The 26906-nt window shown below is 41.5% G+C and overlaps 1 protein-coding gene across 5 annotated transcripts; it reads right to left on the bottom strand.

Moving 5' to 3' along the window:
- Positions 1-35: 35 nt before the first annotated feature.
- LOC310645205 (adrenocortical dysplasia protein homolog) lies at positions 36-18646 on the bottom strand. Of its 5 annotated transcripts, none has more exons than XM_083370752.1 (14): positions 18131-18628; positions 17057-17192; positions 16165-16289; positions 15047-15137; positions 11825-11904; positions 10806-10850; positions 9508-9542; positions 8913-9091; positions 8180-8267; positions 6906-6980; positions 5365-5442; positions 2693-3489; positions 1745-1821; positions 36-1508 (listed from the first exon to the last, which is right to left on the bottom strand). In XM_083370752.1, exons 1-14 carry the CDS (start codon positions 18196-18198, stop codon positions 1448-1450), a joined length of 1935 nt encoding a protein of 644 aa, XP_083226878.1. In that variant the 5' UTR covers positions 18199-18628; the 3' UTR covers positions 36-1447. The 5 variants fall into 5 exon arrangements, with proteins under 5 accessions (XP_083226878.1, XP_083226876.1, XP_083226877.1 ...); XM_083370750.1 differs by having other exon boundaries at positions 1745-1824; positions 18131-18625; XM_083370751.1 differs by having other exon boundaries at positions 1745-1824; positions 5365-5439; positions 18131-18625.
- Positions 18647-26906: the final 8260 nt, after the last annotated feature.

Genomic DNA, 26906 nt, shown 5'->3' with positions numbered 1-26906 from the left:
TATTTTGTAATTAAATGAAAGGAGGAGATGACAAGAATAATTAAAAAATAAGCATTTTAATTCACATTGATGTTGGCATACAATTGTTTATTACCTTTATGGCATTTTTACAAATATATACCGTTGTAGAAAACCATTCATCGCTTAAAGTAAGAAATGTTTAATTGGTGTAGCACTTCATTAGACATATTTCTATCACCGTAATGAATGTTCACTCCCTTCTATATGGTCTTTCTCGATGCCACACTCAGTTACCTTAATGACACATGACATATATATTGAAATACTCTACAAATTTGATTTTGCTTTGCTGCAGTTATCTAATGAAAATGATAGTAGACTGAGAACAAAGTCCTTTATACAACTCTGAACCACGAAAGCTACAAGAAGCAATTCTATGCATTTCTTAACATTCTAAAAGAGATAAAACAGATTTATGAGTATCAGACATAACCTGTAACGGACCTTCCCTCTTTAGAAACATAAAAATATAAATCCTGTCGCTGGAGAATAACAGCAAGATAGTATTTGTCTTCATGTGTTGCAGGCTTACTAGTGGCATCTCATTCACTGCAACAAACCAGACTGGAATTGTACCCATAAATGAAATTTTGTACTCAACTGCATTAAAACCACTATGTGGTTGTAGCTACAGTACGTGCTGTTTTTACATGGATTTACTCTCTACAAATTCCTGAAATTCTAAGGCACAAGTAAATTGTGGAACATGTAACATTTAAACAGAGAATATACTTCTACTGTCTAAAATCTCTTAAGGGAGCAAAATGAATAAAATAATTTGAGCAATTCCTGGACCAGCTCTAAAGGCATGTCGGCTACAGATCTCCTATAACTTCAAAAATGGATGTGCTCCTTAAATACCTGCCAATCCCTCATTGCAGATAAAATTACAGTTTTTTGCATGCCCCAGGACTTATTAGCTTAGGAACTGTAGTTTCCAAATGTCCACTTTTAAAGACCAAATTTCTTTACATTCTATTTACAATCAACTGTTAAAAAACAGCTTCCCCCTACTTAAAAATAACTCTTTTATCTTTATGGCATACAAGACAAGATGTAATGGTTACCAGTTTATTTTAACAAGTTACAAATAAAAATATAGAAACAAGTGTGCATTTATAGCTAAGTCCCACTTATAACTTTATATCAATAGGAGCATTATGTCTTATGGCACTGTCATTCTGCCATCCTTAAAAGGAGCAGGTGGCACATCTTTGTATCACAAATCATAGCAATCTTTGCTCGAGACGTCCAAACAACAGATGAAAAGGTTGATGGGTACCTTTCCCCCCCTCTGTGTGAAATCAAAGCAACGTATCCATCTTCAGGAAAACAGAATTAACAAAACAAAACAAAAACCAAACAGCTTAACCATCGCAAAAGTATCTAGGTAATTCAACCTGAGATCAAGGTATCTCAAGGAAGTTTATTGCTTCTCCTCGTTGCTGAAAACCCAGCGTGCCCATTCCAGTAATGCTGTTGAGATCCTATAGATCAAAAACAAGAAATGTAAAAGCAGAAGACCTGAAGGTAAGCAAATATTCAAATGTGCTGGGTCTCGGGAGCAAAAAAGGTGGAGTTATTAGCAAGGTTTTATGGAAAGCAACAGTCACGGCACAAATTGCTCTCCGTAAACGTATGGTTCTTCTCGTCCAGCACATTTAACATAGACCCTTCCCGTGATACAGTATGTGTGACTAGCTAGGAAAGAGAGACTACTAACCTTACAGACTGTACTTGAGAGCAGAGCTCAGGTGTAGGTAGGTTGGGTACAAAATGGAAGCTGTCTCTTTTCGCGTTCTCCTAAGATGAAAGAGGGAGAAAGAGACACACAGAGAGAAAGAGAGAGAGAGAGAGAAAACACAGTAAGAGAGAAAAGTAAAGTGAATCCTTGTTTTTTTAAATTCTGGCCATATTTTAATCACTATTTTGGAATAGTTTGGGGAGGAGGATGAAAGAAACGTTAGAAGGTATCAAGTTGGAAATCAACCATATGGTTTCCACCGAACCACCCAAATTAAACTAATATTTTTAAATAGCTAACATTTCACCCTTTATAGTCATTGCATAGGATTCCAGCATTCTCACTTGACATTCCCCAAATGAAAAAAATCTTATGTCAGATGTTGCCACCTTACGGTTTCTCACTAATTACAGACAACCCTAAACTACAACCAGTGGTGTAGTGACTGAACGTATGACGGACAAACCCATCCCCTAAAAAAGTACTTATGATCTTATTCCGAAATTCTGACAGCCGTCCCCCCTGGTTATGTGGCATTCTGGTTGCTTGGCAACCAGCCAGCATTTACGACCGTTTGCAGGTGTCCTGTGATCACACGACCACAATTTATGATGTTTTTGGAGAAAAACCAGGATTTCTGGCAAAGTTCGTCCTTAGTAAACGACGAGTTCACTTTAAGGACTAGCTCAAAAAAAGTGGTAAAATCTAGTCGGTCACTTTCCAGGCTCAATTATGGCAAAGTCAAGGATTATCTGCATTGGCGATGTTTTACTGATTGAATATAAATTTATATTGGCAACCAAAACATATATGCAAAACAAGCTTCAGAGAAAAGACTGGGATTTGCTTTGCAGAGTTTGTTAATTCCACAAAACTATAGAGAGGTTTATTATTATTACTTTCCTTCACTCAAGATGACAGATTTACCTTTTGTTGAACTCCAATTTGCTTTGATTTCCTTGTGATGACTCCTGTTGGTACTTGCTCACTTCTTTTTCCCAGAACTCTCTCTGTATAACTGCAATGGGCAAATACAGGTGACTGCTGATCCTGAATCTCCTCCAACCGTCTTCTCTTGGGGGTGCTTGCAAAGTTCAAGGGAAGATAGCAATTTACATGTTTCCTATTTGGATTACTAGATTTTGCAACAGTCTCAGTAGAGCAATGCCCTACAGCTTCCAGATTACTACAACTAGTTGGAGTAAAAGTCTCAGAAGATTCTTCTTCACTTGGCACTTGCTTCCTTTTAGCTGACACGTATTTCTCAGTTTCACAATATTTCCATCTAGCTGTCCTCTCCTGGGCCCCGTGGGCAAGGGATAGACAACCCTTCCTATTTTCTGACACCGCCTGAGAGGAGACGTTGCCGTCATTGGAATGACAAACAGGAGAAAAAGGAAGCGTGGAATTCTGACAGTAGGATTTATTTAATGGCTGACCACAAGGAAGGCTTTCTGCAAGTTCGCAGGCCTGGCCTGACGTAGTTGAGGTAATCAGGTCGGATTTCTGACTGGCCGTTTCGTTGAAAAATTCCCTGTTCTGGAAATGAAATAGCGATGGAAACTTTGGTGGTGCAGCCTTCTCAGAGCTAGAGTGAGGCGTATTGTCACAAGGCTCCAGACAATGTGAGGTGCCAGTGTTGGAGTCTGGACTTGCTTCTTCAGCAGGACTGGCCAAGAGCATCGGCTGCATCTGGGGAAGTCCGTGGGATGGGCCAGAAGCATCTGTCAAAGTGCAAAAAAACCAGTCCCCCCCCACAAAAAAAAATCAACTGTTTTAAGAATATGGAGATTCTCAGTCACCCAGGTCTTAGTTGTCCCAGAGATGCTTTTTCAAAAAGCAACTGGACTTTCTTATTTTTTTTCCTGGAAGACGTTTCACTTCTCATCCAAGAAGCTTCCCCAATTCTAAAGAAGCCATTGCCTTCCGTCAGAACTGAAGAAGCTTCTTGGATGAGAAGCGAAACCTCTTCAAGGAAAAACAAAGCCCAGTTGGCCTTTTGAAAAAGCACTTTGGGGACAGCCATTTTAAGGCATGTAACAGTGCAGAGCCACACTACCTGGAAACAAGATATCCTACATCTAGTGCACAAACAGCTTTAAGAGGAACACACATACACGCCCCCTCCCCCATCATGCAATGTGAAGTTTCTCACACATTTATCAAAGTGCACTTGACAGTTTACTAAATAGGGAGGGAAGACCTTTGCAACTGAATCAAGCTCCCAGTCCCCTTCGCAGGATTAAACGACACGAGGTTTTCCTCAACGTCTATGGAGATTCTCAGCCATCCAGGTCAACGTTGTCCCAAATATGTTTTTCCACGAAGCATCTGGTTTGGTATGCTGGTCTGAGAGCCGCGGACAGGAAAGTATTACAGAGGGTAGTGAGCACAGCACAAGACATTGTGGGCTGTTCCCTGACACCACTGGATGACATCGCCAGGGCTCGTTGCCTTGGAAGAGTGAGGAAGATTCTCAGGGATGACTCACACCCTGGACGGTATCTCTTTACTCTCCTACCATCCGGTAGGAGATATAGGAATATAGCCAGCTGTACCAACAGGCTGAAAAACAGCTTTTATCCATGGGCTGTTAGGCTTTTGAATGGGATATAATCTCTGTGAATTTATGCAGAATTGACTTGGGAAGCCGGTGTGCGGCGTAGTTGGTTCACATGGTGTGGTAGGATGGAGGGTTTGTTGTCACTGTGTGTTGGGGGGAGAGAGCACGGGGGGAGGCTCAGCTAATTTCAATGTACACATAGTTGTACTTTGACAATAAAGGTTTATTATTATTATCTGGGCTTTTGTTTTTCTTTGAAGACGCTTTGCTTCTCCTCCGGAAGTTTCTTGGATGAGAAGCGCTGAAGCAGCTCTGGATGAGAAGCGAAACGACTTCAAAGAAAAACAAGGAAGTCCAGATGCCTCATGAAAAAGCACCTTTGAGATGAGATTTTACAGCACCCAGCTTGCTTATATTTAGATATTTCATTAGAAACTGAGGGCCTTGCTGGGATTTTTGTTTTGCAATCTTAAAACTTCTTCCTCATAATGATTTCCATTGGAGGTACTAAGTTAGCATAAAATGTAAGAAGCACACCGAGGGCTGCAGATTTATTTTTGTTCTCAAAGGGTTCAGTGTGGCTATTTGGTCACTTTTTGTTGCTTCTGTTTTGATTTTAAGATGCAGACATTTTGTTAACCTTTAAAATGGTTTGCTTGCTTTCAGTTTGTGCAGTGCCATCAACCACTGTAATTTATTCATTGAAAACAGGATTTCAATTCTACTGGATTCAGACAAACTTAGTTATCCATCTTAAAGAAACACAAGCAGCATCAAAGTTTCAGCTGTGCCACTTTTAGCAATGGTTTCCCTCCTAGCCTCGCATGAAGATACAGCAAAAGAGAAATTTCTGCAAAATACTGTTCATAATGGCAGAGAAAAAGATAATTAGCATGTTGCTAGAAAAGGGAGTATGGTGTTGAAATGAATAGTAAGAGCCAATAACCCCTATCAACACTTGATTTAACAGTTTCTCCAGTGGGAATGTAGAAACCAGTAATGTTAAAGGCGAGGGTTAGCTTTTGATCTCACTCACCACTGGAAGAGCTCAAGGTTATTCCTGGGATTGCATCCCAGGGATTTTTTAAGGATCCATCCAAACTTGCAGAATCTACTGTGTAAAGAAAAGCAAATTAACAACTTCCTCTAAACATTCCTTGAAAGGTGGAGCAGGTCAGAATAAGATCATAAAGAACAGCAATATTCAAAACACCGGAAAGGATTATAGGAGTCAATTCTGACACAAACACTTGTCAGTATCTCAAGCAAATGGACCTGCGTTCAGAATGAAAAGTTCAAGAAATAGGAAGCACATTCACACCTTAAGCACATTCAAAATTCGATTTAGGTGGAAGGTCTTCTGAAGAGACTTCATAAACAGTGTTAGGTTTGGAAGCAGAGTTGCCATCTGTATTAAAATACCCAGATTCACAAGCCCAATATTGTTGCTTTTATGTATTTGATATCCAGCTGCACATAATTCTTCACCTGCTTAATACTCCTTCCTCCTCCAATTTTCCCCTCAACAACAGCCCTGGGAGATGAGTTGGCCTGAAAAAGACTGAATGGCCCAAAGTCACCCAGTGGCTTTCATGTCTAAGATGGGACTAGAATTCACAGACTTCAAGATTCTTACTCAGTGCCTTAATCACTAGGCCAAGCTGACTTATACCGCCTCATTATTCTCTTTATATACTACTTCTCCTTCTCCTTCTCCTCCTCCTCCTCCTCCTCCTCCTCCTCCTCCTTCTTCTTCTTCTTCTTCTTCTTTTTCTTATCATTATCATTATTATAAGTTGGAAGGGACCTTAGAAGTCATCTAGTCCAACCCCCTGCTCAGGCAGGAAACCCTATGCCAAATGGCTGTCCGGTCTCTTCTTAAAAACTTCCAGGGTTGGAGCATTCACCGCTTCTGGAGGCAGGTTGTTCCACTGGTTAATTGTTCTAACTGTCAGGAAGTTTCTCCTTAGTTCTAGGTTGCTTCTCTATTTGGTCAGTTTCCATCCATTGCTTCTTGTCCTGCCTTCAAGCACTTTGGAGAATAGCTTGATTCCCTTTCTTGGGGCAACCCCTGAGATACTGGAACACTGCCATCATGTCCCCCCTTATCCTTCTCTTCATTAAGCTAGACATACCCAATTCTAGCAACCGTTCCTTATATGTTTTGGCCTCAAGTCCCCTAATCATCTTTGTTGCTCTTCTCTTTTCTAGAGTCTCAACATCTTTTTTACATCGTGGTGACCAAAACTGAATGCAGTATTCCAAGTGTGGCCTATACATTATACATTATACTTTATGTCATCCGTTAGCCTCTCAGAGTAAAAAGAAATAGATGTTACGTTATGTCAGGCCCCCCTATTCAAATTTTTACATGAGGTCACTTCCTTTGGAAGAGGAAATAGTGAAACCAGTTAAATGGTGCCTCCTGGTGGTCAATGAAAACATCACACAGGACATACACAATGTAAAAACAGAGAGAACAGAAACAGAACGACTTAATACATCAAATATTGATTGCCTTGGGGGGGGGGGGGCTAATCAACCTGCACATTCAGAAAAAATAACCAACGGACTCACCACTGAAAAAAGATACAGTACTGCGATCATCTTCTTCAATGTCTTCATCTCCTTCAGGAACAGCTTGAGGGGCATCTGAGAAAAAGAAGAGCTTATTAGCTATCAGCAGCCACTCCCAGGGTTCCCAACCAGGAATGCTTACACCCCCTGGGGGTACGAGACAATATTCCAGGGGTGTTTCAAAATTATAATGTATATGCACAGTTCACTGCTGTTATTTCGAACTTTTGTAAGGGATGTGAGAATATATCAGAAGTGTTCTAGGGGTATAAGAAGAGGTTGGGAGCCACTGCTTTAGATCAATCCACACAAGTAAACGTAAGAACTTGTTGCTTTGCAACAGCCAACCTTGCAATCCAAAATAGGCAACAAGGCAAACTTTGCAGGTTATTTTTTTTTTAAATCCCATTTATATCCTGCCTTTCTCCGAAGACTCAGGGCGGCTTACAATCTAAAGCACATATCAATGTGCTTAGCAATAGCCTTCATTCTATGTATATGCCTGATTAGGGCTTTCGCCCCGCCCCCCCAGCGGCATTTTTTACAAAGTCATCTTATCGCCCCCAACAATCTGGGTCCTCATTTTACCTACCTCGGAAGGATGGAAGGCTGAGTCAACCTTGAGCCTGGTGGGACTCGAACCTGCACTAATTGCAGGCAGCTGGTGTTACTTAAGGAGGCATTAGCCCACTGCTCCACCAAGGCCCATTTATTCACAAACAAATTAAAGCAATGCAATGTAGCTTGATTTTTCCAACTGTGGCATGGGAATTGCTGTCTTTAGTTCTGAGCTTATACGTTTGTGATAGCGACCATACCCAACAATGATTTAAGAAAGCTACTTAAACTGCTAGCAGCCACTGCTTTCCAAGGGTACTTTACATTTTTTTCTTTTTCTTCTTGATTTTTTTCCCCAAAATAAAAATTATCCACGAGATACTCCTGTAATTGAATCCACAGGATAAAGATACCTCTTGATACTAAAAACTGCAGGATGTGCCTTAATAAAAACTATAAAAATCTTGTGGAAAAACCCTACTCCATTTACGGTATTATGTCTGGCCGTCCTATATGATAAGATGGAACATGGATGCAAGCAAAATTTCAGATTCAACTTCACATCTGAGTTAATGCCATTCCTTGCTAGCTGCCGTTACAATTATGACATACAATGCTTGTATAGTTAGAAATCAAGAGTGCTGCCTTAGGGGGGAAAAAACTTCCAAACCAACCTATTTTCATCCATATATCTGGCCCCTGGTTCTGCCACTCACTTGACATGTAGGACTGGGAAAGTGCTGCCTCATTTTCTGCACTGATCACCAGATACTTAGCTGGAACCGTGAAGATGTCTTGGTTCATCTGAAATCAGAACGGTTTCTGCTTTACGCAAAGCAAATATATAATGTCAGCGTTCTCAGCTGCTCTTTCACAGGCGCAGGGCCCAGAAATTTCAAAAATAATGATGGAATAATCACGTTGCTTGCTCTAGAGATTATTGTAATAAATGCATTGTGAGTTAAAATAAATAATGAGTGTTCATTATTTTCTTGCCAAAGCAAATAGACATATAATATACGTATTTATGTTCAGCTTGGACCTGTCTCCTACGTATATTCTATCTGTAACAGTCTAGAGCAGACATGTCAAACACAAGGCCCGGAGGCCGGATCCGGCCCATGAAATGGTTTCATGTGGCCCGCGAAGCCATCCTGGAAACAGTGAGGGAATGGTCCCCACTGTCTTGGCCCTGGCCCAGAGACCCTCCTCCTGCCAGAGACCCTCAGATCTGTCCCACTCCTGCCCAGGCGCCCATAGGCAGCCTTGATGCGAACGATGTAGAGCTGGCCACGCCTACCCAGTAGGCCATACGCACTCTAGCCACGCCCACCCAGTAGGCCACGCCCACCCTGGCCACACCCACCCGGCCCCCTGAGGGCAACCGCAATGCTGATGCGGCCCTCAATGAAATTGAGTTTGACACCCCTGGCCTAGAGAGATACAAACCTTATTTTGCTTCCGTTCGAGTTGCCATTTAGTGTCAGGATACACAGCCAGTTGCTCGGAATCCAGCAGTTTTGTGGGGCCTAATAAGTTGAGACAATCCTTAGCATTTTGTTTCAGAGTGCTCAGCTGATCCTGGTTTACCTCTTTCAATACTTGGGAAACCGATTGTGATTCTTGTTCTGAAGAAGAAAAAGTACATTGTAAGTAGATAATCAGCTTACAAGCAAGATCCCAAGCATTTCCCTTTAAGACTGAATGATGTGGGACCAGTGATACTATTTTTTTTAATCAAATGTCATCATCAGAAATACATCAACATCATTTCTGTACCTATTCTGACCTGAAGATAAACATATTTTGAATCTATCTCACAAAGTGAAAATGTTTCAAAGAAAATACAACTTAAGAAGGAGTTGGGTTATAAATGTTAGCCTTTAAGTGGCCTGAAAGAATTGTCTATGGGAGAGGGGGCATAAAACACAAATAATATTTGCTCCACAATGAAATATAACATTAAAAAACCAAAGGAACCCAAACTGACCCCACTTTTCACTAAATTTCATTTAAAAAGCCGGCAACATTTAATCTAGCATACCTGAGTTGAACCATATCTGCATGGCAAAACTTTTCCTGAAATATATAATCAAACAGCATCAAGAGTTAAGCATGAAAGTAATTTGCCACATCTCTACACCTCCTCCTCCTCCTCTTTGATTTACATCCTGAAACTCTCCCTATACAAAGTTATTGTTGCTTTCTCCTAAGTTTCTTCTATCCCAACCTCAACCATCCAAGAATGTAACTTTTGAGATGTTTCTGTTGTCTCCTCAATGGCAGCTCATTGGGGTGGTTATCTATCATCCATCTTGCATAAGCATAAACAAATAAAAATGGTAACAGTGGAGGAGAGACATGAAGGAACTCAAGTCAAGAGGACCAACTGTGAACATCAACGGCCAATACAAGTTATCAATTAGCTGACTGATTTTGCACTTTGCTTTAAGCCATGGGCGTGCAACCTTTTGTCTTGTGGGCCAAGCTTAGTGAAGAGAAAATGTCTTGGGCCACATATAAAACATGTAATATAGTTTATGTACAAAAATAACAAACTTCCTTTATTTTTTAATATTTTATTATATCTTGTGGGGTTGCATAACTAGTTGTCCAGGGCCATATATGGATTGTGGCCTGCGGGTTAGATACGCCTGCTTTAAACTATATTTATTGTTATTATTATTTACTGATTTTCTATACCGCCCTTCTCCCAAAGAATTACCAAATAAATGAAATTTGGCTGTAGTTTTACACTAAGTTATGCCATAAAATCACAATTTACTAATTATGAGCATGTGTTTTGACTTGTCTACACATTCTGCTAAGCGGAAAAGAAAAAAAATCCTTTATCTTCCTTTTTAATCAAAATGAGAACAGTTATTTCAAGCAGCAATCCTGAGTCCTGAATCATAATGTAGCACAAATTTGTTATGAGAATGGAACTAAAGTTGTTTTGCTGGGTCAGCTAATGTTGCATTTCTTGGGGAAATGGAAAGTGGATTAACAAAGCTGTACTTATGTCTGGAACCATCCTGCTTATTATTGACTTACTCATTAATTATCCATTAATTATTATTAATACACAAAAAGAAAATGTCCTACTGCTCTTCAAGTATGAGAAACAGGCTGCCATTCACATAATGCATAGTGAGGTCAAATACAATAAAAAGTTGAAGTCTCTTCCTTGGATTATGTGTTGAATTTACGTGAGAAGAACCTGGAATATTCCATGATACACAGGAAGATTCTACAGAGTTTATAACGTTGCTATAAACAAACCTGAATTTAAAACTAAGATCTCTCACAGAACAGAATCAAGTAGCTGGCCCACACACTTACTGCCATAGTTCCTTTATCTTTTGCAGGACTGACACCGCCCGATTGCTATATAAAAGGATAATTAACATCGTTAGTTTTTTTAATCATGGTGGAAAAAACTCAAATAATAAAACCACATCCAATCAGCAAGTCAGTGAAACAGAAGCTGATTGCTGACATATGCCAAACCTCAAGCATCTCATCAATTTGCTTGGTAAACATTTTATGACATAAACATTATTATAAATCAATTATAAACCATTTCCTGTGCTGTTGTTAGACTGTGCTATACACTTCAACATGGGGCATTTTCAGAGACATCTCTGAATGTATCCCAGCTTTTCCAGTGAAGCGGTACATCAAAAAGCTCTGCCACTTTTAAAGGCACTGAGGAATCTGGTAAGGAAGGAAATATCGCTAAAACCTCTACCCAGCAGATCATGAGTTGTTCAATGTGATTATAAACATAAACTGAATCAGATAATGACAAAAATAATACTTCTCTTAAGGGCCTAGAGCTTCCATTTTAATCCCTAGGCAAAGATGATAGTCCATTTCCCTCAAATTCAACAGCTAGGGACTTTAGACAAAACTATGTTGTCCTCTTGGCAAAAATATGGAAGAGCTGTCCTGTTCCAGGACATTTGTCCAACTTCTAATTTTCAGCCTCAGGCCCTGTGTGTGATCTTTCATCCAAATATCAAATCTAACCATACTTAGCTTTTTGAAAATCAAAAGGTCAGCTAGGAGTTGCCACCTGCTGTAATGTTTAATCCTTCCTCTTTCCAAAACTTGACTATTTTTAAATGTATAAGTCTGCTCAACTCTACACCAAGAGTTGGACAGTCAACAACAGACAATAGCAAGTATTGCACTATACAGTAGTTAAATGTTTATAAAGAATTCATTCTGTTAAATTTCCTAACTCGGATTAAAATGGATGGGATGCAGAAGATGCTGCAATTTTCAAGGTTTGAGCTTAAGTCCCCGTCTTCCCAATAGGCACCCCAGCTACACAACAGTGTTCTTGTGGGTCTCACCAATTTTGCAGACTCTTCTCCTCTCTCTTCATGGGCATGACCTGGAAACATTCAAGGGTGAGATAAAATCGACAGTCTTCCTGAAAGTGAAAAACAAGCACAATGAACGATGCTCTGAAAGACAAGGAGAAATCTCAGTGATGGAGAGAAAGTAGCATGGCCTGTGATAAAAGCCATCAAAGTAGGCTTCTCCAACTGAGGTGATCTCCACCAGATGGGTGGAATTCAAGATCCAAGATATATTGATGATGAAAGGGTGGAATTTAAACTCAGGGGGAACCCAGTTCAAATCCCCACTTGGATACAGAGCTACCTGGGTGACTTTGGGCCAGTCCTTACTTCTCAGCCCAATCCATCTTCACACAAAGGGGTGGCAAAGATCAAATTAGGAGACCTTTCAAACAGAAATGAAGATATAAATGCCCTAAAGCAGGTGGAGGAACTATGTCAACTTGACAATCTGTGGACTTCAATTCTCAGGATTCCTGAGCCAGACCGGCTGGCTCAGGAATTCTGGGAGCTGAAGTCCACAGGTCATCAAGTTGCCCATTTCTGCCCTAAAGAAACTAGGTTTGGCAACAGCTATGCTTGCTAAAGAATTCAAGAAGTGAAAGGTGCCCAAATTAGATGCTTATTATGCCCCCCAAAAAACTTATTATGCCTCCCCCCTCAGAAATGAACCTAAGCTGCAAAAGGCAAGGGGGCTTCTCTCTCTGTTGCCTTCAATCACTGAAAGAAGCAAGAATAATCGACCGGAGACATTTTGATGCTTGGAAAAGGGAGCCTCAAATGATGCCACATTTAGGAGCTCCCCCTGCCCAATGAAGCCCCTTCCTCTCTCTGGAAGTAAAAATAAAACATTAAAAGGCCCCATGAGACTCATTGTGGCTTTGGAAAGGCAAAGAGCATGCCTCCGTTTCCTGAATATCCCAAGTTTTCCTTGGAGGGAAATGGTTTCCCAAAACTCACAAAAGCCCCACTGGAAGAGAGGGAAAAAAAACAGCAGTGGGGTTGGTGTGGGCCTGCCTTGTCCTCCTTTCCTCCCTTAAGGAGGATGGGAGATTTTCAGAGGCCAGAAAGGGCTTTTTATGGCTGCTAAGCAGGATTTAATGGCGGCTGAGATGCTCCCTCAGGGAGGCTTCAAAAAGGCCACAAAAAGCTACATTTCAGGCCAGAAACCACTGGCGGGTTAAACATCGGAGGCCAAAGATTGCATGTTTAAGGATACATATATTCCGCCCGACGACAGCCCTACTTTGGGGGAGACCTCAGAAAGGGTGGATTCCAACCCCCCCTCCAAGATGGGGGATGAATTATTTGATCTGTTTTGAAGAATAAAGTAACTCTCCAACTTGCAGGAACGGGCTGTGGCTGGGGGGTGTCTATCAAGATTCAAAAATAGGGAAAACTGGCAAAGAAGTCAAGAAAAAAAACCAGAAGAGGCTCCTCAAACAATTTGGTCAAAAATGGGCCCGTTTCTTTATCGAAGACGTTTTACAGGCTTGCCATACACTAAATAAATAACATTTTACAGGCTAATCACCATCACATTGTGAGATAGGCAGCAAATAAGTTTAACTGACAAACAACCAAACAGATAAATATTGTGGTGGGGGAGGAAATTTTCATACAGGGAGTCCTTGTTTAGCAATTGCCTCCCCTAGCGACCATGTCTGAAATGTAAATAAATCTAAAGGACAGCTTTCTGACATAAAAGGGTTGTCCTATTAAGTCAAAGGCACAACAGTCAGAGAATCATAAAAATGCCCTCGATACTAACAGAAAATGGGCTCCGTCCTACATCTGGGGGGCCATGCACAAACAGGCCCCAGGGTTAGGACCAAGCTAATATCAACTGGCATATAAATTTAATAAATAATCAAACCTATTTTTTTTCCTTATGAACCTCCTTCAGGCCTGTCCCTTTTCCTTTATATTTTTTTAAAAGTCTGGTTGCCATAACTAAGCCCCTCCAGTGCTTTCCAAAATTTGATAGCAAATTTTAACTTGTAATGTGATAGACAGGGAGAAGTTATTCAACACAACTGCAGAGTAATCTTTACAATTTAATGCTTCTTAAACTTAAATGATATGCCACTCTGATGCAAGTATTGTCATCAGTGTAGGAAGTTATGACTTAGCACCGTTTACAAACACTGTGGCCTTTTTTTTAAAACAACAACAACAACCCTCTAAAATGTATGATTTCGGCCATTATCTGTCCTTCTCTTAATTACAATATGCTGCAGTAAACTCATCTTGAAATCCTGTTTCCTGTATTCCTATACAGGTAGTCCTCAACTTACAATAGTTCACAGTCACCATTCGAATTTACAATACCAGTGAAAAAAGTGAGTTATGTTCATTTTTCACACTTATGACCATTTTAGCATCCCCATGGTCATGTGATCAAAACTGTGATTTACATCTGGATGCTTGACAACTGACTCACATTTATGATGGTTGCACCGTCCCGGGGTCACATGATCCCCTTTTGCGACCTTCTGACAAGCAAAGTGAATGGGGAAGCCAGTTTCACTTAACAACCGTGTTACTAATTTAACAACTGCAGCAATTCACTGAACAACTGTGGCAAGAAAAGTCATAAAATGGGGCAAAAGTCACTTAACAAATTTGTCACTTAGCAACTTAAATTTGGGGCACAATTGTGGTCTTAAGTTGAGGACTACCTGTATAGGCATTTAAAAATGTCCCGAGGACAGTACAGGTAGTGCTCAACTTGCAACGAATTTATTTAGTGAGTGTTTGAAATTACAACAGCGCTGAAAAAAGTGACTTATGACCAATCCTTGCTTTACAACAGCTGCAGCATCCCCACAGTTACATGATCAAAATTCATGTGCTTGGCAACTAGCTTGCACTTACAATACAGGTAGTCCTCAACTTACAACAGTTCATTTAGTGATCATGCAGTTACGACACTCAAAAAAGTAACTTAACAAATGTTTCACTTAGCAACATAATTATTGGACTCAGTTGTGGTCGTAAGTCGAGGATTACCTGTAGTTGCAGTGTCCTGGATTCACATTACAGTCCCCTTTGAGCTGCCCATTCAGCTTCTGACTTGCTTAGCAACATAAATTCGGGTCCCAGTTGTGATTGTAAGTTGAGGACTTCCTGTACTTTCATGTCACATCCTCGGAGGATCAAGCTGAATTATCAGCATGTGCTACACTGCAACAAAAGAATTCTGCGCCTTACCACTTCAGCTGCACTTTTAAAATGGACTGTATAATTCTGCAAGACGATGAACTGGCCAATAACAGCAGAAAATCCAGACTGAGCCAGAGATCTGAGAAATAGACAGGGAGAAATGTATTGGCAAATCTTAAAGGATCAAACGGTCTCCTACAGCTAAGGCTAATATTTTTCCATATTGATCTGCGAAAGGCAGGATTCTGTGCACAATTTAAAAAGATCCACAAGTTTCTTTAGAGTGTTGGGAATCTATTTTTGTCAACAAAGCCGACGTATATTCTCACAGTCTTAACTTTCTATGTCAGCACATATTAAAAAGGATTATATGCTACTACACGCAGCTCACCTCTTGTAAATTGTTTTGACCATTTTGTAGAATAGATTTTCCCCCAAGAAAAGATGACTTTGAAACCGCATGTAAAATGCTGGCAACTTTAAAAGTAAACATATAACCATAATTCCAGAATCCAAAATAATAGTTCAAATATAGCTTCCCTAATAAAGATGTAACAAATTTTGAATATGGAATTATCAAATCCCTACAAGATTGGCCTAATCCCCCATATTTTGTTACAAATGATAAAAAACATTAAATGGGGCAAAAACTCACTTAACAACTGCCTTGTTTAGCAATATAAAATTTGGGCTCAACTGTGGTCAGAAGTCAAGGACCACCGGTACACACATATTTATCAGACATTTTTGTGAAAACATATAAACGAAAAAGGAAATAAAAGGAATAAAGGAGTAGAACCAAATAAGTAAAGAAAGAATTTACACTAGTATCATAGAGATTAGAATTCTGAGTCCTTCGGGAAAGGGCGGTATATAAATCTAAATAAATAAAATAAATAAATAAATAAACAGTGTGTGAATGAAAGAATACATTATATTATTCTATTGCTTGAAGATCTCTATTAAGCTCTAAGCAAGGCAGGGGTCAAAAGTCATGGTCAGCACACCACGGATCATAAAATTATGAATTGCAATAAATTCTGATCTACCAATACAGAGGTCTGGTAAAATTGTATAACGTTCACGAAAGAGAAAGAGACATTCTGGATGCCGTACAAATCCATACATTGAATTATGATCTAAAATAAATTCAAAGTAAAACTTACTGTTTTGTTATTTCAGCAGCTTTGCCTGCAACCACCACTTCAATGTAATGAAGTCCATCTCCTATCAGTAGAACTGTTTCTGGATCCTGCTCAGCATCTTTGTGAACCCTTGGCTCATTCAAAACCTGGGGGGAAGAGGCAAACAAAAATTACACCATAACCAACATATTTGGAAACCAAGTTTATTGGGTGATGTGGGCCCATTATTTTCCATCAGTGTAAAGCAGAGATGGGCCAAGAGGTATCACAGACATTACAATAGCTGCCTATTGGGTTCTTCCATCTGTCCATCTTAGTTTAAAACAGAAAAAAGAAGTACTGTAATCTGACCCAGAAGAAAGACGTTTTGCAATCTTTATCAACCAGGATGCTTCATGGAGGCTCCAAAATAATTATTAGAAGATGGAAGTGACAGCCCAGTGCAATCTGGAGGTTTGTTTACAAGTGATGCTGTTATTTCATAGAAAAAAAGGAACATGGTGCTAAGCCAGAAAGTAGCTCCCTGGACATCTACAGCAATGTTTTTCAATTCCGACAACTTTTAAGATGTGTGAATCAACTCCCAGAATTCCCTAGCCAGCTCTAGAAACACTAGAGGAAGTAGCAGAAAAGACGATACCAGTTTCCTTTGGTAAACAGGTACTATATTTTGCAATTAGCCAGGCCAATGACAGCAGTCATTTTACAATTTTTTTAAAAAAACACACCATCCTCATGCAATTTTTGTGGTTGCATGCAAGACCCACTCTCAATATTCAAAATGTTAAGCCTATAATTGCTCTGAAGTGTGTCTAGTCTGTTGCAAACCAAGGATATGCTGGTCTCCATTCCTAAACTTGGGGGAGGGGGAGGAAGGACAACATAAATCAAATAAATAAGTTTGAAAGTCTACCTTCAGGACATGTCCAAGCTGTCCATCTGTTTTGATGATGGATTCTTCGTACTCCAACAGAAGAGCCACAATCCAAGGGTCCAAATACGGTAAGTTGGGTCTATTCCTGCTAGCCAGGCTATCCTCAGTGCCTAAGCTGGGGGGAAAAAATGTTTATAGAGTGTACACATACATAAGACCAGTGCTTTTTTTGTAAAAGAAAAAGGTGCCGGAACTCACACGTGTCATACAACCCGCCTTGCCTACCCTACAAGGTTCCATTTAATTCGTTTAATTCTTTCTTAATTTTTGTATTTTTGTACTTTTATATGTTTGCCCTGTTCACCGCCCTGAGTCCTTCGGGAGAAGGGCGGTATACAAATAAAATTATTATTATTATTATTATTATTATTATTATTATTATTATTATTATTATTATTATTATTATTATTATTATTATTATTATTTTTATTTATTTATTATTATTATTATTATTATTATTATTATTATTATTATTATTATTTATTATTATTATTATTATTATTTATTATTTATTATTTATTATTTATTATTATCCCAAAAAGGGATAATAATGAGATATGAGAAAAAAAGCCCTGCATAAGACCCATTTAAAACATACTATATACAGCAGACGTCTAAGGCAGCGTTTCCCAACCTTAGGAACTTGAAGATGCGTGGACTTCAACTCCCAGAATTCCCCAGCCAGGAATTCTGGGAGTTGAAGTCCACGCATCTTCAAGTTCCTAAGGTTGGGAAACGCTGGTCTAAGGCGTGCACAAATACGGCTACCAGCCAAACCATCCTCCGCGGCTACTCCAACCCGACTTAAAGCGATTTGGAAGAAGCCCAGCAAAGCGAAAGTGACTCCCGGCAACAGCGAAAAAAGCAAGACCTGGGAGGCAGAAAGGCGACAGCAGAGCGGGGCAATGTGGAAGACACACAAACAGACACACACACACAGAGAAACACACACACACACAAGCACACACCCCAAGCGCTTTCTACTTGGACCGGCCCTCCCAACCCGGTTCGGTCGCGCCCTTTGCAGCCTCTCCGCCGTTCTGCAAAGCTCACCCGCCGGGCCGCGCGCGTCGCCGAGGCTTCCTCCGGAGCAAGCAATCCGGCGCCGGGCCCCGATCCATGCGGACGGCGGCTACGCGCGGCCCCAGGCCGCCCCGTCCCCTTCGCACGACCCAGAGGCCTCGTGGTCTCGTCACCGCCGGGGCTCCTCCTCCTCCTCCTCCTCCCGATGAAGCCAGCCGCTCTCGGGAGGAGAAGGCGAGGCGAGGCGGCCGCGGGCGGAGCCTTGGCGCGCCTCGTCCCTGCCAGGGAAAGCCGGGCGCGAAAGGGGAAGCGAGGCGCTCCAAAAGCCCGCTCTGTTCAACGGCCGCCGAGGTCGTTTGCAGGAGGCGAGCGCCCTTCTTCACACGCGGGCGGATCCGAGTCCCGATCCCAAGGTTGGGGGCGCGCCAGGATCGGAAGCCGGTTTTTGACGCGCTTGGAGTGACCAGGCGCCAACGTCAGTGACGCCCGGCCTGCAGTGTAGACCGGTGCTTCCCGAATCTGGGTAAACTACCCAAAATTGGGTTAAAATGGGGTTTTTTTTTCGGGGCTGGTGGGGGGACAGGAGGTAAGGGCCCACGAACCGATTAAAACAATCACAACGGGAATTATTTAAATAAAGACATTCTGATGCAATCAGCGGTTTGGGGGGGGTAATGTAAAAAAAAAAGGTTGGGAAAAAACTGGGAGTCGAAGTCCAAGTATCTTCAAGTTGCCTAGGTTGAGAAGCTCTGGTCTAGAGCAGCGTTTCCCAACCTTAGGAACTTGAAGATGCGTGGACTTCAACTCCCAAAATTCCCCAGCCAGCATAGCTGGCTGGGGAATTCTGGGAGTTGAAGTCCACGCATCTTCAAGTTCCTAAGGTTGGGAAACGCTGGTCTAGAGTCTCGACTAGTCTAGAGAGTCTATGCCTTAAAGTCCTTTGCTCTTAAAACCCTTATTTAATTTATTTAATTTATTTATTTAATCCCATTTATATCCCGCCCTTCTCCGAAGACTCCGGCGGCTTACAATCTAAGCACAAATCAATGTGCTTAGCAATAGCCTTCATTCTATGTATATGCCTGCTTATTAGGGCTTTGGGGGGGGAGCAAGCAGCATTATTACAAAGTCAGCTTATTGCCCTCAACAATCTGGGTCCTCATTTTACCTACCTCGGAAGGATGGAAGGCTGAGTCAACCTTGAGCCTGGTGGGACTCGAACCTGCACTAATTGCAGGCAGCTGGGGTTTGCAAAACAAGAACTGGATTGGATAGTTTGCAGACTACCGGGCCTGGAATTATAGTGTTTCAGGCTGTTGCAGTGCTGATTTGGGAGTTGAACATCTGGAGGAAAAAAGTTGCGGGAGGAAGGTTGTTTTAATGCTGTTATGACCTAGTCATAATTTGAATTAATTGAGCCAACATTTAATCAGGCCACTTTTCTGGATTCAAAGGAGGCGTACTAAAATGATGACCTCATCACCCTGGCAGGTTTGATTTTGTGTGTGTTTGTGTTTATCTTACCCCATTTTCACAAGTTTTCTTTGGCTTAATATCCATATATTACTAAAAAAAAACTGGTGTCTGTAACCTTTTAACTGTGTGAACCACTGCATTATAGGACAATTTTTTAAAAAAACCAAGGTGCCTCAAATGGGTGAATTTACAGAATACCTCCAAAGTCTGGGAACCACAACACCTATGGGATTGAAATTTGGCAAATGTTATAAAATATTTGCTGATTTACAACTGATCATAAAGCATTTTATCAGATAATACAAAATGTCACAAAACATTTCCTACGGTCAACTCCTGATGTTTGTGCTACACCATTTCACATGGGCTACTTTCAAGGCAGAGAAATCTCTGAATATCTCCCTGAGTTTTTAAGACCTTTTCACATACATTAGAAGTTCTACCATTGTTGAAGGGATTCATGAATCTGGTAGGAAAATATGACTCAGTGGGTCATGGGTACTTGTGTCTAAGCCCAGCCATTGTAGCATTTAATAAACCATAATGGATCATAGTTACTTTCATCTTATTGAACAATGGAAACACATCCACTGTTGTTTGGAAACCATGGTTTATGATTTTGCAAAGCTAGATGTTGCGGTTAAATTATGGCATGTCTTGAAAAATAAACTTTTTATTACAAGCAATATACGGTTGTACTGAATTTTATTGAGACATCTTGCTCACTTTAAACTAGTTGGCTTTGGGTGGGGGGAGCAGGTGAGGGGGCCCTTTGGGACAAAGTGGCACCCAACCGTAATCCATCATAATTCAGGGCTCGGCCATCATGCTGAGTTACCAAATGGGATGCAAAGGCGACCGTTACCAAATCAGGTATCAGCTGCTAAAATTATATTAAGAGTTTACCCTCGCAGGATGGCCCTGTGAACTGATGTGAGTAATTGAAACTGGCAGGATGTGTATTGTGTACAGCAAGGTGCAAATCTATTAACTGCAGAGCTGGAGGCAAGGAGACATGAGAGTCAAGTTTATGCCTTTCGATAAAATTGGTGAGTCAGAAAAGGTGCTATGAAACTCCCCTGGATTTTTGCCACCTTAAATTAATACACCCCTGCAGGTCAGGTTTGTAGAAATATCAAGTCACTCTGGATTAATGGTTGTCCATATTTGTTTTCTCACCTCCAGACGTCTCTGGAATGGGGGAAGTGCAGCATATACATTTTAGTTTCTCTGCTTTTCACTCTTCAAAAAGCACATCTTTTCACCCTCGTGGCAAAATCGAGAGAATAGATAGTTTAACAGAACTATGAAATTATAGAATAAACAGTTCCCAGCATAAATACAGAAGCATTCTAATATTTTCCTTTCCCAAAATACTGGGCCCAGACAGAATCAGAACTGACAAAAGGGTTGGTGCGGGTTTTTTGCACAATATACACCAGTTTGGTCTAGGTAGGTAAGGCCCAAGGCTAGGAACTGGGGGACCATGAGTTCTAATCCTGCCTTAGTGGTGAAAGCCAGCTGAGTGACCTTGGACTGGCCCCTCTCTCAGCCCAACTCAAAGGATAGTTTGGAGAAAATAGGAGGAGGAAGGATATTACATACGTTCACTGCCTTGCAGGGACGCAGTGGCTCAGTGGGTTAGGATGCTGAGCTTGCCGATCAGAAGGTCGGCAGTTTGGCGGGTTGAATCCCGAGTGCCGCATAGCAGAGTGAGCGCCTGTTACTCGTCCCAGCTTCTGCCAACCTAGCAGTTCGAAAGCACGTAAAAAAAAATGCAAGGAGAAACATAGGGACCACTACGGTGGGAAGGGAACAGTGTTCCGTGCGCCTTTGGCATCTAGTCATGCCGGCCACATGACCACGGAGATGTCCTCGGACAAGCGCTGGCTCTTCGGCTTTGAAACGGAGATGAGCACCGGCCCCTAGAGTCGGAAACAACTAGCACGCATGTGCGGGGGAACCTTTACCTTTTACTGCCTTGAGTTGTTCATAAAATAACAAAGGATGGACATAAATAAAAAATTATTGCTTCCCCCGGAATGAGTTGCTGGCTACCAATTGGAGACATTTATGGAAGTCGTGGCCTTCAGTGGTTCTCAATCTTGATGGTAACCTCTGAAAGTCATCTGCTGGGGGATCTTGGGCTTCATAATGCAGTTGGTTGGCCACTGTGACAACAGGCTGCTGGGACAGATTAGCCAGGGATCCAATGCTATGTTTTTATGTGGAGAATCTAAGGCGTCTACTGCTTTGATGTAAATGGCCCACGGTCTCACTGTGAGCCTCCCACTCAGGCATACACATATCTTTGCATTCATCAGTCTTCTGAATTTCCACCACCCAAAAGAAATTGTTTCACCTTCCTGCATATCAAGATCTAATTTGATCCTCCGAGATGATGCACGTGGTATGCTCTCAGGACGACATTAGGGGAAGAACTTTCTAGCTGTTGCAGATGTCTGCTAAGTTGCTGATTAAGAGCAGACAGAACATCTGGCGGGGGAGAAGATGCAAACACACCCAGCACCAGCCTGGTGACATAAGATAAGCCACTGGGTGGGTTTTCTGCAATTCGCATTCTTGGCAGAAGTGATAAAGACCTTGGACAAGTTGCCAAGGAGAGACTGTCTTCCATGTTCACAGCCAGCTCAGTTGTTAAAAATGTATCGAGCGATTAAAAAACATCAGCCTGGTCAGAAGACGATGTTACCAGCTAAATGTGAAGAACTGGACTGCCTTTCCTGAATTCTGCAGGCATAAACCGGACATAAGGAGAAAAACTTTATCCAGATCCAGCCACAAAAACCAGCTACTTGGAACATAGTAATTCCCAATCGCTGTGAGACCACAAATATAGCAGAACCACTATTTGTGCTCATCGCCATCACAAATCATGGCATTTAGGAGCCAGTTCGATTACAGCAACATCACAGTTCATTGGCTGGTCTTGGGGCCTCAATCTGCCTCCAGAGTCTAATTCAGCTAGTAACCTAATCTCAACTCAGCCCTGTTGACAGAAGAGGCTTCTTTGTCATATAACAGAGCTGCAGGAGAATTTAGGAAGAGCAGTTTAAGTTGTGAAGCAGATTCAGAACGCAGGATCCTCAAGAAAGGGGAATGGCCAGGAGCCATCAGACAAAATGACTAAAACTTCAGCCCAGCTACCTGGAGGGTGGCTTTTAAGTGAGGCACACCTTGTCTTTCAATCCTCTATTTGATCTGTGTACAGAGAAAATAAGGGGGTGATTTGTTTTTCCCCCCTCAAAGTTCTCCAATAAAAGGAGAATTTCCCCATGAATTTCTCAGTGGCTGGATTGTTTCAGAAGAGCAACTTTCTTCCATGCCGCTGAATAACTTGATTAGTTATTGAAGAAACTCACCAGAGAATGAGTCACTTCATCAGAACTTTCCTGGAGAATTAATGGAGCGATGGGGAGCTTGCAAAACTGTAGACCACTGGAGAGAGGATAATACAGCAAAGACAGGGAATTCAGAGATAGTTTTTCAGTACTAAATAAATACACCTCAAGAATTTCGTATAAGTAACTTTCTAAAACGTTCTAGAGCAAATTCTACTGCTGCAAATTGGGTGAAAATTGCTATGGAAAAATGCAAGATCATTTTCTATCTGCAGTTAGTTATTTCAACCTACGTACAGAGTACAAAGAAGAGCAACGAAGATGATTAGGGGACTGGAGGCTAAAACATATAAACAGTTTGCTGGAATTGGGTATGTCCAGTTTAATGAAAAGAAGGACTAGGGGTGACATGATGGCAGTGTTCCAATGTCTCAGGGGCTGCCAGAAAGAAGAGGGAGTCAAGCTATTCTCCAAAGCACCTGAAAGGCAGGGCAAGAAGCAATGCATGGAAACTAATCAAGGAGAAAAGCAACCTAGAACTAAGACATTTCCTGACAGAACAATTAATCCGTGGAACAACTTGCCACCAGAAGTTGTGGATGCTCCAACACTGGAAGTTTTTAAGAAGAGATTTGTCTGCAATGGTATAAGGTTTCCTGCCTGAGCAGGGGCTTGGACTAGAAGACCTGCAAGGTCCTTTCCAAGTCTGTTCTTCTGTTATGGAACTGTGTTCTGAGAAGCTCCATCTTTCTACAGTTACACTGATAGGCCTCTGGTGCAGTTACCAATGTCCTACTACTCGTTCTGCTTTTGCGTAGTCACGCCCTGTCAGCCCTCTGAAAAAGGCACCAGGAAAAATGCCTTATGAAAATGTTGCCCGCAAAAATGATTACTATGATTAAATGTATATGCAAGGGACTGATCCCTGTAGTCACCCAAAGTCAGGACTGATTAAAGCAGAGGTCCCCAACCTTTGGGGCACCAGGAACTGGTTCCGTGGAGAGAGGTTTTCCCATGGATCGGAAGGTGCGTGGTTTTGTGTGCTGCCTGCATCCTGTGGATGGGGCTCTGCTTGTTTGTGTGGACCGGTTGCTGGCATGGCGCAGCCCGCTACTGGTCCCCAGACCGGGGGTTGGGGACCCCTGGATTAAAGCATGGATGTAATAAAAGAGAACTGACGAACACTGGAAACCCCAAATTGCCTTTGCAAAGCAGAGACAGAAAAGGGGGAAAAAAATTACAGCTTACTTTTTGCATCTACTCTATCAGCTGAACCAGCTGACCATAAATCCTGCAGGGAATAGACCAAAACGTTCTCATTTATGTTGAATCACTGGCGTACTCCACGCCTTTTGAACAGCAAAAGCCTCCTTCAGAAGGCACTCCTTACAAAAGGAAAGTTAAGCCAGCCAGGGACACCTAAAGCTGCCGCAGAGCAAAAACTAGTAAAGGCCTCCCACACATTTAAAAAAAAAATCTGGGATTTTTGAATGAGCAAAGCATGCCAGAGAAGGTCAGACCTCCTTTAAAACATGGCCAGCCATAGCCTTCTTCTTAAATAGCTTGCTGGGCATTGTAATTCATAAAGGAAGTGAGGGGTGCAGGGATAGCGTTACATGAATTTATACGTGATCAAGAAATATCGGGCGGACATTTTCCCCCCCCCCTCTCTCCTATCACCTTTATTATTTTTACAAACTTGTATCCTGCCATTATTATTTTTACAAATTACTCAAGGCGGCAAACATATTCAGCACACCTTCTTCCTCCCGTTTTCCCACCAGCAACAAATCTCTGAGCTGGGTTGGGTTGAGAGTCAGTGACTGGCTCAAAGTCACCCAGACGAACTTCATGGCTAAGGCAGGACTAGATTTCACAGTCTCCTTTATTTCTAGCCTGGCTGCCTTAACCACTAGAGCATAATAGCAGAATTTATGCTCACCCGTTAGATCAGTTGGCAGTAAAATTCAGCTCAAATAATTCGAAAGATGTGTTCAGACAAATTAGTGCTACAAGGTGTCACTTGCTTACTAGTCTTCAAAATAATTTATTATCTTGGCAAGTAGTTTGAAAGGTTAAGTGCTATATGTCACTTCATATTGGTTGCTGAGGATAGAAAGAGAGGAGAATGTATGTTTAATAGCCTGCTTATAGGGTTTCCAGAAGCACTATATTAGTCTCTGCAGGAAACAGGCTTCATTCAAAATAGCTTGTCCTACATTCATAAAGAATAAAGATAAAAAATGGCAAAATTCCTTGTACACTGACCAAATTGATACATAAGATGCACACTGTTGTTACCAGCTCCTGCAAATTTTAATCCAAGCTCAAAAGTTCCTTTTAAGTATTTTTCAGATCTATAAAAATAAAACATAAGGCTGCAAGCCTTGCCCCTTCCCCCCAAAATTTAAAAGGTCATTTCTAATCTTTATGTGTTAGAAAAACTGAGCAAAGAAAAAATATTCTAAAGCCTATAAAAGGTAAAGGTTCCCCCGCACATGCATGCTAGTCATTTCCAACTCTAGGGGCCGGTGCTCATCTCCGTTTCAAAGCCGAAGAGCCAGCGCTTGTCCGAGGACGTCTCCGTGGTCATGTGGCCGGCATGACTAGACACCAAAGGCGCACGGAACGCTGTTACCTTCCCACCGTAGTGGTCCCTATTTTTCTACTTGCATTTTTACGTGCTTTCGAACTGCTAGGTTGGCAGAAGCTGGGACGAGTAACAGGCGCTCACTCTGCTACGCGGCACTCGGGATTCGACCCACCATACTGCCTATGATCCACAACAAATAAAGAAATAGCATCAAGGGGGAAAAAAATCAGACATTAAATATCATGGCACAAAAAAAACTCCATGGAGTTTGGGAAAAGTGCATTTACTCAAGGTTTTTAAGGCTTTTACACCCTCTACTCTCTTCCATTAGCTGCAAACAGCAAAGACATAATTGTGCCACTGTTGGTTGGGGAATTCTGGGAGTTGAAATACACCTATTTTGAAATTGCCAAGGCTGAGAAACATGTGGGTTTATCCTTTTAAGAAACTGGGAGGGAGTTCTGAATTGTCTGTTAACCCAAAATTACTTCAAGAATAATATAGTTAAAACTGGGAAACAGAACTTTTTTTAAGATCACTCCTAAAAATAGAAGTATGGGGGGGGGGGTAGGACAACCTTTAACCGTGATTTAATTTAAGTAACTCAGTCTTACAAAATTCAGGTTTTCCCTGGTAACCCTTATAAGTTGCAGGAAACTTTTTTAAAAATCTCCAAGGCTGCACCCAAGCTAAAAGTGGGTCATTTGGGAAGACTGAACTATCCAGCCCTTTAGTACATTTGCTCAATTTTAAAAAAAAAGAAATAATAATTCAGTGAGTGACCTTTAATTAAGTCCTCACAAGTAGCTCTATTCCAGGGGTAGGCAACCTCGGCTCTTTTATGACTCATGGACTTAAACTCGACTCAGGAATTCAGGGAGTTGAAGTCCATGAGTCATAAAAGAGCCGAGGTTGCCTACCCCTGCTCTATTCTTACCTGATATTTAATTACAAACATGCAACAACAACAAAAATAGCGTAAATTATTTTGTTAGTTCTTAGGGACAATTCCAGTTCAAAATAGAGATCTACCTCCATTTCCTCCCAGGCGCTTCTACCGCCTGAAGGTGTTGGGACAGTTACAGAGAATAAGATAGCACAGAAGTCTTTCCACGGCCACTGATGGCGCTGAGCAATGTTTGTGAACCTTTATAATGCGTGGATTTCAAGTCCCAGAATTCCCCAGCCAGGAATTCTGGGAGTTGAAGTCCACAAGTCAAAGTTGGAGACCCCTGGACTAAGGGCCTTCTAGACCCAGATAGGATGATATGCATCACTTGCCTTTGCATGATACGCTTCACAGTATGAACCACTCTTGAGTTAATCTGCTACCCTGGGGGGCTGTGGAGGGCAACATGCACTGCCTCTCTCCTGT

Source organism: Vipera ursinii, assembly GCF_947247035.1.
Source record: "Vipera ursinii genome assembly, chromosome: 10".
Classification (NCBI taxonomy): Eukaryota; Metazoa; Chordata; class Lepidosauria; order Squamata; family Viperidae; genus Vipera; species Vipera ursinii.
This window is presented reverse-complemented; position numbering and strand designations above follow the sequence as displayed.

Coding starts and splice junctions, on each gene's coding strand:
- LOC310645205 (XM_083370750.1), bottom strand. CDS start 18,198: ATGGATCGGGGCCCGGCGCCGGATTGCTTGCTCCGGAGGAAGCCTCGG. Junction 5,443..6,905: donor TACTGTATCTTTTTTCAGTG/GTGAGTCCGTTG, acceptor TTCTTTACACAG/TAGATTCTGCAAGTTTGGAT. Junction 3,490..5,364: donor AACCTTGAGCTCTTCCAGTG/GTGAGTGAGATC, acceptor GCACTTTGACAG/ATGCTTCTGGCCCATCCCAC.